General features: G+C 38.5%; 1 protein-coding gene across 3 annotated transcripts in view; it reads right to left on the reverse strand.

Annotated features, from left to right (window-relative positions):
• Positions 1–14,941, reverse strand: part of SPINK5 (serine peptidase inhibitor Kazal type 5) — an 83,517-nt gene that overhangs the window by 12,451 nt on the left and 56,125 nt on the right. For 2 of the 3 annotated variants that reach the window (XM_043465058.1, XM_043465057.1), the window contains exons 24-33: positions 14,197–14,293; positions 12,595–12,722; positions 10,861–10,933; positions 9,761–9,888; positions 9,532–9,610; positions 6,832–6,959; positions 5,958–6,030; positions 5,166–5,255; positions 4,929–5,056; positions 3,919–4,018 (exon numbers count right to left, since the gene is read on the reverse strand). In XM_043465058.1, the coding sequence (XP_043320993.1) occupies positions 3,919–4,018; positions 4,929–5,056; positions 5,166–5,255; positions 5,958–6,030; positions 6,832–6,959; positions 9,532–9,610; positions 9,761–9,888; positions 10,861–10,933; positions 12,595–12,722; positions 14,197–14,293 (1,024 nt within the window). The remainder of the gene's footprint in view (positions 1–3,918; positions 4,019–4,928; positions 5,057–5,165; positions 5,256–5,957; positions 6,031–6,831; positions 6,960–9,531; positions 9,611–9,760; positions 9,889–10,860; positions 10,934–12,594; positions 12,723–14,196; positions 14,294–14,941) is intronic. The other variant, XM_043465059.1, reaches the window with a different exon arrangement.

The following is a 14,941-nucleotide window of genomic DNA, read 5'->3' on the forward strand; positions in this document are numbered from 1 at the left end:
GCATAGAGACAGAGAATACGATGGTGATTACTAGGGGATTGGAGAAAATAAGGAGACATTGGTCAAAGGGTATAAATTTTTAGCTACAATTTATGGCGCTCTAATATATGGTGTGGTGATTATAGGGAATCAGTTCAGTTCAGTGGCTCAGACATGTCTGACTCTTTGTGACTCCTATGGACTGCAACACATAGGGCCTCGCTGTCCATCACCAACTCCAGAATCCACCAAAACTCATGGCCATTGAGTCAGTGAGCCATCCAACCATCTCATCCATCCTCTGTTGTCCCCTTCTCCTCCTGCCTTCAATCTTTCCCAGCATCAGGGTCTTTTCAAATGAGTCAGCTCTTCACATCAGGTGGCCAAAGTATTGCAGTTTCAGCTTCAACATTAGTCCTTCCAACAAACATTCAGGACTGATTTCCTTTAGTATGGACTGGTTGGATCTCCTTGTAGTCCAAGGAACTCTCAAGAGTCTTCTCCAACACCACAGTTCAAAATCATCAATTCTTCAGCACTCACCCTTCTTTATAGTCCAACTCTCATATCCACACATGAACTGGAAAAACGATAGCCTTGACTAGATGGACCTTTGTTGGCAAAGTAATGTCTCTGCTTTTTAATATGCTGTCTAGGTTGGTCATAACTTTTCTTCCAAGGAGTAAGCACCTTTTTATTTCATGGGTGCAGTCACCATCTGCAGTGATTTTGGAGCCCAAAAAAATAAAGTCAGCCACTGTTTCTCCCTCTATTTGCCGTGTAGTGATGGGACCAGGTGCCATGATCTTAGTTTTCTGAATGTTGAGCTTTAAGCCAACTTTTTCACTCTCTTCTTTCACTTTCATCAAGAGGCTCTTTAGTTCTTCTTCACTTTCTGCCATAAGGGTGGTGTCATCTGCATATATGAGGTTATTGATATTTCTCCCAGCAATCTTGATTCCAGCTTGTGCTTCATCCAGCCCAGCATTTCTCATGATGTACTCTGCATACAGCTTTGACGTACTTGTTTTTCTATTTGGAGCCAGTCTTTTTTTCCATGTCCAATTCTGACTGTTGCTTCCTGACCTGCATTCAGATTTCTCAAGAGGCAGGTCAGGTGGTGTGGTATTCTCATCTCTTTCAGAATTTTCCACAGTTTATTGTGACCCACACAAAGGCTTGCCATAGTCAGTGAAGCAGAAGTAGATGTTTTTCTGGAACTCTCTTGCTTTTTTGATGATCCAGTGGATGTTAGCAATTTGATCTCTGGTCCCTCTGCCTTTTCTAAAACCAGCTTGAACATCTGGAAGTTCATGGTTCACGTACTGTTGAAGCCTGGCTTGGAGAATTTTGAGCATTACTTTACTAGCGTGTGAGATGAGCGCAATTGTGCAGTAGTTTGAGCATTCTTTGGCATTGCCTTTCTTAGGGATTGGAATGAAAATGGACCTTTTCCAGTCCTGTGGCCACTGCTGAGCTTTCCAAATTTGCTGGCATATTAAGTGCAGCACTTTCACAGCATCATCTTTTAGGATTTGAAATAGCTCAACTGGAATTCCATTACCTCCATTAGCTTTGTTCATAGTGATGCTTCCTAAGGCCCTCTTGACTTCACATTCCAGGATGTCTGGCTCTAGGTGAGTGATCACACCATCGTGATTGTCTGGGTCGTGAAGATCTTTTTTGTACAGTTCTTCTGTGTATTCTTGTCACCTCTTCTTAATATCTTCTACCATTTCTGTCCTTTATTGAGCCCTTCTTTGCCTAAAATATTCCCTTGGTATCTCTAATTTTCTTGAAGAAATCTTTAGTCTTTCCCATTCTATTGTTCTCTTCTATTGCTTTGCACTGATTGCTGAGGAAAGCTTTCTTATCTTTCTTTGGTATTCTTTGGAACTCTGCATTCAAATGGGAATATCTTTCCTTTTCTCCTTTGCTTTTTGCTTCTCTTCTTTTCACAGCTATTTGTAAGGCCTCCTCAGACAGCCATTTTGCTTTTTTGCATTTCTTTTTTTGGGGGGATGATCTTGCTCCCTGTCTCCTATACAATGTCACGAACCTCTGTCCATAGTTCATCAGGCACTCTATCAGATCTAGTCCCTTAAATCTATTTGTCACTTCCACTTTATAATCGTTAGGGATTTGATTTAGGTCATACCTGAATGGTCCAGTGGTTTTCCCGACTTTCTTCAACTTAAGTTTGAATTTGGCAATAAGCAGTTCATGATCTGAGCCACAGTCAGCTCCTGGTCTTGTTTTTGCTGACTGTATAGAGCTGCTACATCTTTGGCTGCAAAGAATATAATTAATCTGATTTCAGTGTTGACCATCTGGTGATGTCCATGTGTAGAGTCTTCTCTTGTGTTTTTGGGAGAGGGTGTTTGCTATGACCAGTGCCTTCTCTTAGTAGAACTCTTATTAGCGTTTTCCCTGCTTCATTCTGTACTACATGGAGAAATTTGCCTGTTACTCCAGGTGTTTCTTGACTTCCTACTTTTGCATTCCAGTCCCCTATAATGAAAAGGACATCTTTTTTCGGTGTTAATTTTATAAGATCATGTAGGTCTTCATAGATCCATTAAACTTCAGCTTCTTCAGCATTACTGGTTGGGGCATAGACTTGGATTACCATGATATTGAAGGGTTTGCCTTGGAAATGAACAGGAAAACTATAGGGAATAGTAATGTGTAATATACTCAGAGTTGGTGAATAGACTTTAAATATTCTCCCCACAAAAATGAAATGGTAATTATGTGAGATGATGGAGATGTTAGCTAACACTATAGTGGTAATCATTTTATAATCTATAAGTCTATCAAATCAATATGTTGTACACAAGTTTACATAATGTTACATATCAACACACATACACTAAGGGCTTTGCAATGGCTCAGCAGGTAAAGAATCTCCCTGCAATGCAGGAGATGTGGGTTTGATCCCTGGGTCGGGAAGATCTCCCAAAGAAGGAAATGACAACCCACTCTAGTGTTCTTGCCTGAAAAATCCCATGGACAGAGGAGCCTGGCAGACTATAGTCCAAAGGGTCACAAAGAGTCGGACACAACAGAGCAATTAAGCACACACCCAGACACACACACACACACACACACCACAATAAAGCTGGGGGGAAAGGAGCAGATTTTGTGGCTAGTACTTCTGCATACTTAGGGATCCCTAGTCTGATTTACTAGAAATATGTAATTAGTATTTTGTTAGTGTAACGCATCCGTTCTTATACTTGATTTGGGGAAATAATTAGATAAAATTCATGTTAGATACCTTTCTTTCTTCTTTTGGGGTCATCAGACTAGGTGCTAAAGTCTCCTTTCTAGGGACCAATTTGAGATTGCCTGTTGTGAATGAATATACTTCATGCTCTTATATCTTCTTCTTTCTACTCCTGACCTTGACAAAGCTCTAAAAAAGCAATCCCAAATAGGGTCAATGTAAATGTAAGTATGTCATTTTATACTTCTTTTAAATGTATAATATGTATAAATATGTTCAGTGTCAATTTCCAGGTTATTGGGAAAAGGACTAGGTTTGGAGGGGGAGTAGGAAGGGGTTGGGTGAGGAGCCTTTCTGGTCTGCTGAAATTATAGGGTTGAGACTCCTAACTACTTATTTGACTGCATGTGCCAGAAGTTACATGCATTGTACACCCACTTTTTAAAATTTCAAAATAAATTCATTTAGAGCAAGACTAATAATCTCAAAGAGCACAGAATAATGCACCAGTGAGTAATCTTGAGACTCTTACTAAGCATGAACTCCATGGATTCCTCCAAAGGACTTGAGGCTGTACTGAATCAGTCTTTCCTAGGCCTTTACACGAAATGAGGTTTATGGAGGGCAAGTGGCAACAGCACTGCCCCCCCCCATCTCCAGAATAAGTAAATTAAGTTAATAAGTAACTTTTTAGAAACAGCAGTTCTTACCAGAGAAGAAATGGAAGACTCTGAGCTGTCTTCCTCTTCAGAAGATCTAAAATGGGATGGTTTTTCTTCAAGTCTTATCCTTTCCAAAGCTTCTTTTTCACTAGAAAAGAAGACAAAAGTAAATTTACATCCACAAAGACTGGCTCCTGTAATTTCTAGTTGGAAGTTAAACATTTCTAATAAAATATGATGGAACCACAGAACTTTGAATGAGAAAGTATCCAGGAAGACATGTTAAGAAAAGTACACAGCTGGGAGCTGGCTTGGCACTCCCTTCACTTAACAGACGTGTGACCTTGGACAAGTTGTTTAGAGTATTCCTTTCTCCAGGGGATCTTCCTGACCCAGGGATCAAACTCCTGCATTGCAGGTGGAGTCATTACCATCTGAGCCACCAGGGAAGTCCCATAAAAAGATGATAGTTTTGGTAATTCCTTCCTCAAGGGATGTACTATGAGGAGCTAACATATATATATATATATATATATATATATATATATATATATAATATATATAACTGTTGTGTTCATAGTGCTTTTTTCAGAACCATCATCATCCATCATGTCCATAGGTCCCCAAATATAGTTGTTCATCAGAATAAACTAGAAACCCTTTCTAAAAAACAAATTCCTTAGCCTTGGAGACTCTAACTTATTTTGAAGTACTAATCTGTGTGTGTATGTGTGTGTGTAAGACCTCTGTTAAGTGTGATCTAGTTGTAGAACAAATTTGGAATAATTTCTTGTGACTATGATACTGAGGGTTGGAAAACATTTTTTTAAGTGACATAGCTAGTAAATATCATGATTAGAACTTCCATCTGGATTTCCTGTCTTCAAGTCCAAGTGTTCTTTCTCCTGTCCCGGGTGTTGTCAACTTAAAAGCGTTTTTGCATCTAAAGACTTGGTTTAAAGCCCGCATGGATTCATGAGCACATGAGTATTTAATCAACAGTCTCTAAAAATGCAGTCCCCTCACTAGCTGAGGGGGTACAGGGTCCTGTTACTCACAAGATGCGTCTGCACATGTAGCACTTGTTTTTGTATAACTTTCCATCAGCACCAAGAACAGGGTCATTCTCTCTCGTGCACATGAGCTTGTCATTCCTCACATGCTGCCGAAAGTTACTGCACTCATCCTAGAAAATAAGAAAAGGGAAGTGGGCATGGCTTTTTCCCTTTGTGATTTAGTTACTTTCTTAAACTTGGTTTTAGGAATTCCTCTCTTGGCTCTGGTCTCAGACTCACTGCACTTATCCTGGCAATGGAGGCCAAGGAATGCCCAGACTCTCTCAACTTCCCATCCTCCGCTTCATTCTGAACCTCTCTGCACTGGTCCTGGAAATATAGGGAAACATAAAACAATACTTGAAAGAGCTCCTCGTCTTGCTCGCCCTTTCCATCAAGCTTTCCTTTCCTCTACTTTTCACGGGAGATACACTCTTGACCAGAGGACAATCCCACAGTTGTCTAACTCTATGAATGTCATTATCACTGGTAAAAGACTGATTGAAGATGTCTTCTTTGTGATCTTGAAAAGCAAATAGAAAAGGCAGCATCATGCACGTGCACTATTGATTCACTGATGTTCAGAAGACCCTCTGGAGAAAATGGGAAAGGCATCAAGGAGAGACGCTAAAAGAGAGACTTTGAGACTAGTTTATTTTACATAAATTGTTAAAAATCAGTGTCAACAAGCAACATGAAGCCTCATTTCACATTTAAAGTGTCAGACATAAGCATGCAGTTGAGGTGGTAAAGAATTTTACCCACTATTTTTCAGTCCACAATTCTCCCAAACAGGAGAGACCAAAGCAATAATCGATACACACTGCAGGAGAATTCTCTATAAAATTGAGAAAAAACATTAAACTTCAAAGCCAGGAGATAAATCTTATTATAACCCAACATGACAATATTGGCAAAATCAATTTTCTTTGAAGCAGAAGATTAGCAACTTTATTATCCAAAAAGTGAAGGCGAAGACAAGAATCTGAGGATGATAAGTAAAATAGTTATCTTCATATCTTAAAAAATAACCTTTGCATCATTTGAGGGCTTGGCTCTTGATCTTTCTTCTTCATTCTTTTTTCTTTCTTTAGCTTCTCGCTCACTGAAAAATTTTATGAAAGGGATAGAGTAGTTTTTCCAGAGTTATTATTGAATTGTTTAACCAAATATTTCCTTAATTCTAAACATTAGAATATCTAACATGGTTTTCTAGTATTTAAAAAATACATAAGATACTTTTTAAACAAATAAGTTCTGATCACTGGGGGTTTCATAATATATTTGTGACACTGCTATCAACTTTCATAAACCCAGTTTCTATACTATCATCTAGAGTGATATACATCTGAAGGGGCATTACATTTTTTCCTAATAGGATTATTTATGACTGTCAGGTAAAGAGTTGCTTCATTTCTCCTTTTTATTTTCTTACTGAATTACAATAAAACTCTCCTGTATTCATTGTTCTTTATATTGCTGTTATGCTTTAAAGTTTATAAACATTTTAAAAATATTTTCTCCTTGAATCCCTACCAAAACTCTATTGTGTAGTTATTATTCTCTTTATATACAGGAGGAACCGAGGCTCTGCAGGGTGAACGGGTCTGCCCCATGTCCCTTATCTGAGATGCTTCCTCTTTGAAGGTCAGTGATATTGGCATGATACAACAGGGTCCTCGCCTATCCCAGCTGCTCGTGGTATGACTGTGCTTCTCATAATATTCAAAATAGAAATTTCTTATGCAAGTGCTTTGGAAACTTACTGTCCTCTTCTAAACTGAGGAGCTATTAGTATATATTTTTAATGTGTGATGCCAAACACCATAAGTTTTAAATCAAAAGGAATGGATTTCTGGGAAGCAGATATAGCATATCAAACTGATTCATAAACCTCTGTACTCACAAGATGCTCTGACACATAGCACACTTGTTGGCATGCATCTTGCCATATGGGCCTCGAACAGGGTTGTTTTCTTTGGTGCAAATAAGCTTTCCATCTCTCACCATGTTCCGGAATTCATGACACTGATCCTGCCAATAAGAACAACAACAAAAAAAGAGATGTTTCTACAATTATATGATCTTTAAAACAGAAAATATGATTGGTTGGTTATATGTAAACTCCTAACTCTTAACGAAAATAAAAATCTAGAGAAAATAAAATTTTAGAGATGAAATGTATTTTAAAGCAGCGGTTCCCAACCTCTTTGGCACCAGGAAAGAGTTTGTGGAAGACGATTTTTCCATGGACTGGGGCTCAGGGGATGGTTTTGGGATGATTCAAGCACATTACATCTATTGTGCACTTTATTTCTATTGTTATTACATTAGCTCCACCTCAGATCATCAGGCATTAGATCCCGGGAGCTGGGGATCCATTTTACGGGCACTATGTTCAGTATCTGCTTAAGAAGTCTGAATCCTCTCCACAGCATCCCTTTCAAATACTTGTCGGCCCCAGTGGAATTTCACTACCACCTAAGGCAGCCTGTGCCATTTTTATATAGTTTCATGGGGTTGAACCCCAAACCTGTTGCACTGCACCTCAACTCATTACTTCACACATTAAAAAGCCCTGGAATGAAAGACATCCTTTGGCAAGGCGGCATATAAACACCTACAGTTTTAGCTTTGTTCCTCAAGAACAACATTTTTTAAAATTGTTTCATCAAATCTGTATTATATTCTTAGCATTTTGTTGTGTGTGGTAATGGATTTCTTTTGGTTGTCATTAAAAAATCTATAAGATAAGCACACATTATCCCCATTTTACAGATGAGAGGAAAAAGGTTCACAGATATTAAGTAATTAAAATCAGTGTTGAAACAGAGGTCAGAAACCTATTAATAACTAGGCTATAGATTCCTTGCCTTCTTTGCCTTTACACGGTAGAAGATAAGACTCCTGGTACATCTCTAAGAACATGGAGCTAGCTGCCTTCTTTACTCACTGAAAACTAAGAACCTTAAAAAGCAGGCAACGGAACTGGGCCCACAGGGTTTGACTCCTGTTGAAATTTTTGAACATCCATAGAAGTTTGTCTTTAACTTTTTTTTAAGCCCAAAGAGCTACAGTATATGGGAAGATTATCTTTAAAAATACTACCAATAACCTAAGTTGGAGTTACCTTTCTTTAAATTGTGGTACTATGAACAACTCCAGACCTACTTTTCTCTGTTTAGTAGCATTTTAACTATTCTCTGGAATTGAATACCTAATCAACATATGAAATGTCTCATAGCCATCATTTTTAAATTTGCTAGAATTTTTTTTTCCTCTTCCAGGTACCTAAAATGCCACATACATCTGTGTCTGTGATAGCACCCATGTGAGTATATTGCAGCTTTTCCTCTTTGGGTGCAAATCTCTAGCTCTTCTATTTGTTATCTGTGGGTAGTTAACCTCTCTGAGTTTTTTCCTCAACTGTAAAATTGGAACACCACCACCTACTGCATTGATTGTGGGCAGATATGATGGGCGCAGATTTAAATCTGTGGGCAGATTTAAATATGATGTTGCATGTACTTTGTAAAGCTTATTTTAGTTTGCATTTGTAGATAAGACTGCAGCTTTCTTTTTGCCACAGGCACAAAAAATATCTGGGTATTTTCTGTATGTACACATAGTTTTTTCCCTTGTTTGAAATTCCTAAAATAGATATTTTTAAACTTGAAAGAAATTGACCAACCTAGAATAGATGTCCAGTAGAGATCATTGGAACTTGTACAATAAAGTATTTTCTCAAAGCCATTGATCTACCAACATATGGGTAACAGATATTCCCAATATATTTTTCAAAAATGACCATTTCCACTACTGTTTCATTTTGTTTAGTCAGTATAAAACTAATAAAAAGTTTCCTCTTTAATGGGAAAACTTTCCTGGGGAAATTTCACGTTTTAGTTTTCTCAGTCCATAGATGGATTAGAAGAGGTTGCAGTGTGTCTATGTGCTGGTGTTTTAAAGCATTGAACCTTATTTTTAAAACCCCAAGTTGAACACAAGATGGCACTAGAGTACCAAGTCAAGAATTTACCATCTGGAGCTCCAAGCTTTTGATCCTTTACTTGTTTGTAAATTTGGCACCTATTTGCATAATTGTTTTTAAACTTCAGGGGGGAGATCAAGTTGATAATAACAATAATTTGAAAATTGCCATTGTTCCTATAATGTGTGGTAACTGCAACAGAGTTGCTCTTAGGCCAATTAAGTTCCATGCTATTTCTTTGAATATCTGATCATGTCTTTCTTGTTTATCATCATGTTCACAACATCTGGGACAGAGTATGTATTCCATAATATGCATTCTGTTTATTTGTTGAATAAACTAAGCTTGCAATCTCTCATGCAAATTAAAGTATAAGCATGCTCAGGTGGCACTAACGGTAAAGAATCCACCTGCCAGTTCAGGAGATGCAAGAGATGTGGGTTTCATTCCTGAGTCGGGAAGATCCATCCCCTGGAGAAGAAAATGGCAACCCACTCCACTATTTTTGCCTGGGAAATCCCATAGACAGAGGAGCCTGGAGGGCTGCAGTCCATGAGGTTGCAGAGAGTCAGATGTGACAGCAATTGAGCACAAGATATGTCTAACGTATATTACCTGTTTTTCATTGTCCTTTCCGGTTTTGTTTCTCAAATATTCCTCCTCTTCCTTTTTTTTTTCAGCTGCTTCCCTTTCCCTTGAAGAGAAAAATGAGAAGAAACATTTCAACCAAAATGAACAAACACCTCAGGTATGCTCTAAAAAAAAAAATTGTTGTCTTGAACGGATGAGTGATTATTTACTTTAAGACTCAACAATTAAAAGCTAATTTTTGAAAAATACTCACAGCTTTTCCTTACACATAGCACATTTGTTACCATGTGTCTTGCCATCTGGACCACGTACAGGGTCACTTTCTCGGGTACAAATAAGCTTTCCATTCTTCATTTGACTTCTAAACTCATCGCATACATCCTGAAAAGAAGGAAAAATTATATTAGAAATGGCTATTTTCACATAGTATTTGACTGATCTTGAAAATTTTGAAGCTTTTGACTCAGGAATTGGGCAGCCACCTAATCTTGCTGTGGGAGGCTCTTTACTGGACCACAGACATGTCCAAGTGGTAATTTCTGAAGATGAATTCCGTCATCAACCTTAATTCCTGCTTGCCATGTAAGGCTATATATTCCAGAAATGATCACTTGGATACCTCTGTGGTCCAGTGTAGAGCCTCCCCACAGCAAGGTTAGGTGGCTTTATAACCAGGTTACTTTAGAATGGGAAGATTATCCTGGATTATTGGGTGGGCCCAGTGTAATCAAAAAGATCCTTATGAGTGAAACAGGAAGGCAGGAAAACCAGAGTCAGAATGATACAACATTAAAAAAAAAAAAAAATCTACTGGCCCCTGCTGATTTTAAAGATGATCACAAACCAAGGAATGCAGGCGCTTCTAGAAGTTTAAAAAAAAAAAAGGCAAAGAAAAAGAACTTCCCCAGAACCTCCACCAAGGAAAGCAGACTTTCTCTGACACGTTGGCTTTAACATAGTAAGACCCGTTTAGGACTTCTGAACTCCAGAAATGTATGATGCTGAATCAGGGTTGTTTTCAGCTACTGTTGGTAATAATTTGTTATAGCAGCCAAACCTCATTTTCCCCATCTATAAAATGAGATTGGGAAAATCTTAGTTGACCAGGCTATTGAGATAATTAAACTACTCTTTATAAAAGTGTTTTATAAAGTGTTAGGCTGGAAGATTTCCATTTGGTGTTAAATTTCCACATTGAACAAGTTATCAGTGATATTCACATTCATGATGACTTCTGAGCTTCTAAGCACAAGATCTTGACTGGCAACCCTGGCATGCTCTTTCCACATTTTTGATAGTCAAGTAATGACTTACAGAAAGACCATTCTTGCCAAAACCTAGTTAATAATTCACCTTTCCTGATGCTGAATCAGTCCCATTTGATCTGTAGCCAGATTGCTTGTTTTTTCCCTCTGCTTCTCTTTGCCTAAAAAAGAAAAGAGTTCAGTCGTCATGTTGTTAACACATACCCAGGTTTTGAAGAGGCCTGAGAGTTTATGTATCCTAATCCACCTTCTTCGTAGAGAATCTCTCTGCATCTCTCAGAGACGGACAGTTACCTTGGGTATTAAGAAGCTCCCCATTACAAGATAGCTATTCTAGCAAGATCAACTGAGTTAATCTCAAAGTCTCCTTTATGTAGTCCAAATTAATCTCCCTGTAGCTTTCATCCTAACTTCACATCCTCAGGAAAGCATGGAATAAGCCTGCTAAATCCATTATCTCTTCCTGATATTAATCCTTTAGATATTTAAAAGCAAGCTTCAGATCTCCAAGTCCAGCTTCCTCAGTTCTTTTACCTTTTTGTCATAAGTTGTAGTTTTAATTCCTTACCAATTCACCATTCTTGTTCCTTGATTTGTAGGTCAATCTAAGCTTCCCTGGTGGCTCAGATGGTAAAGAATCTGCCTGCAATGCAGGAGACCCAGGTTTGATCCCTGGGTTGGCAAGATCTCCTAGAGAAGGAAATGGCAATCCACTCCAGTATTCTTGCCTGGAGAATTCCATGAGCAGAGGAGCCTAGTAGGCTACAGTCCATGGGGTCACAACGAGCTGGACATGACTGAGTGATGAGCACTAATATTTCAATTTATCTGGGTTACCGTTGGATCCCAAGATAGAAGACAAGTGATACAGGAAGAACCTTAGGATTATGGTTTTGGGGGTTTTTCTTTAATCTTTTACCTTTCTGATAAAATATTTATGCTAGTGGTTCCTAATTTTTCATGTACATTAAGAATCACCTGTGAGATTTTAAAAATCAGATTCACTGTCAATCCCAACAGTTTTACTGACAGGGTCTACACTGAGATTCAGTTATCTGACTTTTAATAACCCAGGTGATTCTGATCCAAGATCTAAACCATACAGAACTCTGGTACATGTATATCTCTTTCAAAGTTTCATTTGGCTTTATGCTTAAAAGGAATGTGTATGAATATATATAACATGAATATATGTGTGTGTGTATTTTAGGGAGCTCCCTTTTCATATAAGAAATAGGTTCTTATATGACTCAGGGAATTCAAACTGGGGCTCAATTTGAGTTTCATTTCTTTCAAACAACCTAGAGGGGAGGGAGGTAGGAGGAATATTCAAATGAAAGGGGACATGGGTAAACCTATGGCTGATTGATGTTGATGTTTGGTAGAAACCTATAAAATACTGTAAAGCAATTATCCTTCAATTAAAAATAAAATAAAAATAGGGAAGTGGTAGTCACTGTATCCTGACGATTCAAACAAATATAAAGTCATGAAACCTTAACAAAATACTAGGAAAAAGAGACTACCTATAATGATTCAGTCTGGTGGAATTCAATTTACAGTCACAGATCTGATCAAAAATCTCCAGTGGCTTACAGTTCACAGAATTATGACACAAAATAGAGTAGGAATCAGCCACTGGTTAGCTGCCCTTGCTTGGGCTCTTTGTTCCTTAGGGGATGCAAGAGAAGGAGATAATATTTGAGAATTAACAGAAAGGGTAATTTTTACGAAAGAAACTACAGGCAAATGAGAAACAGCCATTAATTCAGGAGGAATATGTGGCTATCTTTTAGACAAGCAGGTTGAGAAAAGTACTTACAATATCTCTTTACACATGGCACACTTGTTGTTGTATGATTTGCCATCTGCATCACGGACAGGATCACTCTCGCGAGTGCAGCTGAGTTTTCCATCTTTCATTTTTTCCCGATACTCAGCACATTGGTCCTGAAAAAGGAGAAGAGAGCAGGCCTCCTGGATGACTTGGTCTGTTGTATGTTTATTAAGTTTGTTAAATAATCTGAGTCAGAAGTTCTTATCTATCTCCTCTTACACAGCATGTCACACCTAGGATTGCTGTCAACAGAAGAGGGGCTGGAATCATCCATATTCTAAGAGGTCAGCTGTCATGGGTAATGTTGCTTTTAAGGTTTAACACAAGGAAATTATAAAGCTGGCTGGGATTTAATTGCATAGATCAGGATCAGCAGACTATAGCCTACAGCACTAATCTGTCCTGCTGTCTGTTCTTATATAGGAAGTTTTATATATAAAACTTGAAACACACCTTCACTCCTTCATTTAAGTATTATTTATGGCTGATTTCCCATAGATGTGGCAGAGTTGAATAGTTGTAACATAACCTGTGTAACCCGCAATGCTTAAAATATTTGCTATCTGGCCTTTTACAGAAAATAAAAAAAATTGCTCACCTCTAATGTAGATAGGAGAGAGAAAGAAGTGCTAGGAGAAAGCATAAAATCATGCAAAATGTCAAAGAAGTCAGGCTTGAGTAAATTATAGACAAGATAGACAAAGGGTCTTAACAAGTCTATACTTGAGAGTAAGAACTCAACCTCCTACAGGAGAAAATATGCACAAACAGAAAAGCCAAAATTTTTCAAAGGCAAACACTGGGCCTATGTCAGATCTGGAGGCAGAGAGAGAGTCTTGACATCCCCAGGTCATATGACTAGAGATAAAATGGCTGTGACAAGGTCATACGGCTAAAGACAAGGTGTCTGTGATCTTAGCAGTTGTGTTCACATGCCTGAGGAGTGGGCTTGTATGCAACATTGTCATAGTGACTTTTAAAACATCTCAGGAAATGTGCCAACACTTGCCTAAGTTACTGTATCCCTATAAGAGTACTGCTAAGTAAGAGAAAATATAGAGTTGAGTGAGATGAAGTGATTTATTTGATGATTTGCAAGTCCAGGTGGCAAAGGTAGGATCATACCCCAAACTATCTGACTCAAAAACCTATGCTCTTTCACCATATTATCCTGTCTTGGAACAATAGCAAATACACCTCCAAAAAGTGGCTCCAGTCAGAAAGAGAGCATAACGAAAGGAACTGAAGAGCACAGGATGTGGAACATCATTACATTTATGCCACTTACTCTCCTAGGATCATGTATTGGCTTCAAAGCTAGATGATAGAAATTGGAGTCAGGAGACTGGGATCAGGACATCATGTTAATTATTTTCAAGTTCAGAGAAGTCAGAGTGAGCCCTAGAGAAACTAAAAATTGCTTGGATATTACTCTGCAATCATAAGGGGGAAGTCCCCTGTCCTTCCAAGGATGCTCTCCAGCTCAGCACTGTGTACGCTCATAGCCCTTGACCACAGGCTCTGCCATGGCCCCGGGGCCACTGAGTTGAGCCCACTCTGGTTGTGGGACTCAGAGGCGGCTCTCACCTTAGCTTTCCCTCGTCCACCACCACTGGAGCCCTGGCCCGCAGCATTCCGCTGATCTTCCTCTTCTTTTCTCTTTCTTTCTTCATCTTCTTTCTGGCTGAAAATTAGAAGGTGGGAGGTAGGGAATAATAGATTACAGAGAGTGGAATGCATTTCTATGAGTTTCTCATCCTATGACCCAATTAGATTTTTATAGAATTCACCAGCATTTATTGAACATCTGTTACATTGCAGGCCCTCTTCTTTGAAAATAGAAAAATGCATTATGTTGCATTCTTTTGCCTGGAAGACTCTTATTGCAGTAGAAGAAAACCAGCGTTTACGGAACAACAAGCAAGACTTGGTGAGTAATTAATTAGCATTTTGTAAATGCTCATGTAAATCTCCAGAGGGATTTCTCTCAAATACCTCATATTAAAGAGGTCCCAATATAATTATCTCCTCTACCAAATGTGTTCTTTCTTCTTCAGAAAGAACAAAATGCTGAGCCATCCCTAACTGCTCCCTCTTCTTTAGCTCACATAGCTGTTAACATTGGTTTCACTTTCCTGTGTCTCCCATGTTGATGTACTCACCTTCTATTCTAGCTCTGTGCTCTAGTTACCTCTTGCTGGATTACTGTAATTCCCTACTACCACCAACAGCATTCTGAATTTCGGTACCTTGCTTTTCTTTTTACTTGCTAACATGAATCTTCCAAAAAGGAACCACATTTATGCCACTTTCCTAGCTGAAAAATTTTAGC

This window comes from Cervus canadensis, chromosome 4, assembly GCF_019320065.1.
Source record: "Cervus canadensis isolate Bull #8, Minnesota chromosome 4, ASM1932006v1, whole genome shotgun sequence".
Taxonomy (NCBI): Eukaryota; Metazoa; Chordata; class Mammalia; order Artiodactyla; family Cervidae; genus Cervus; species Cervus canadensis.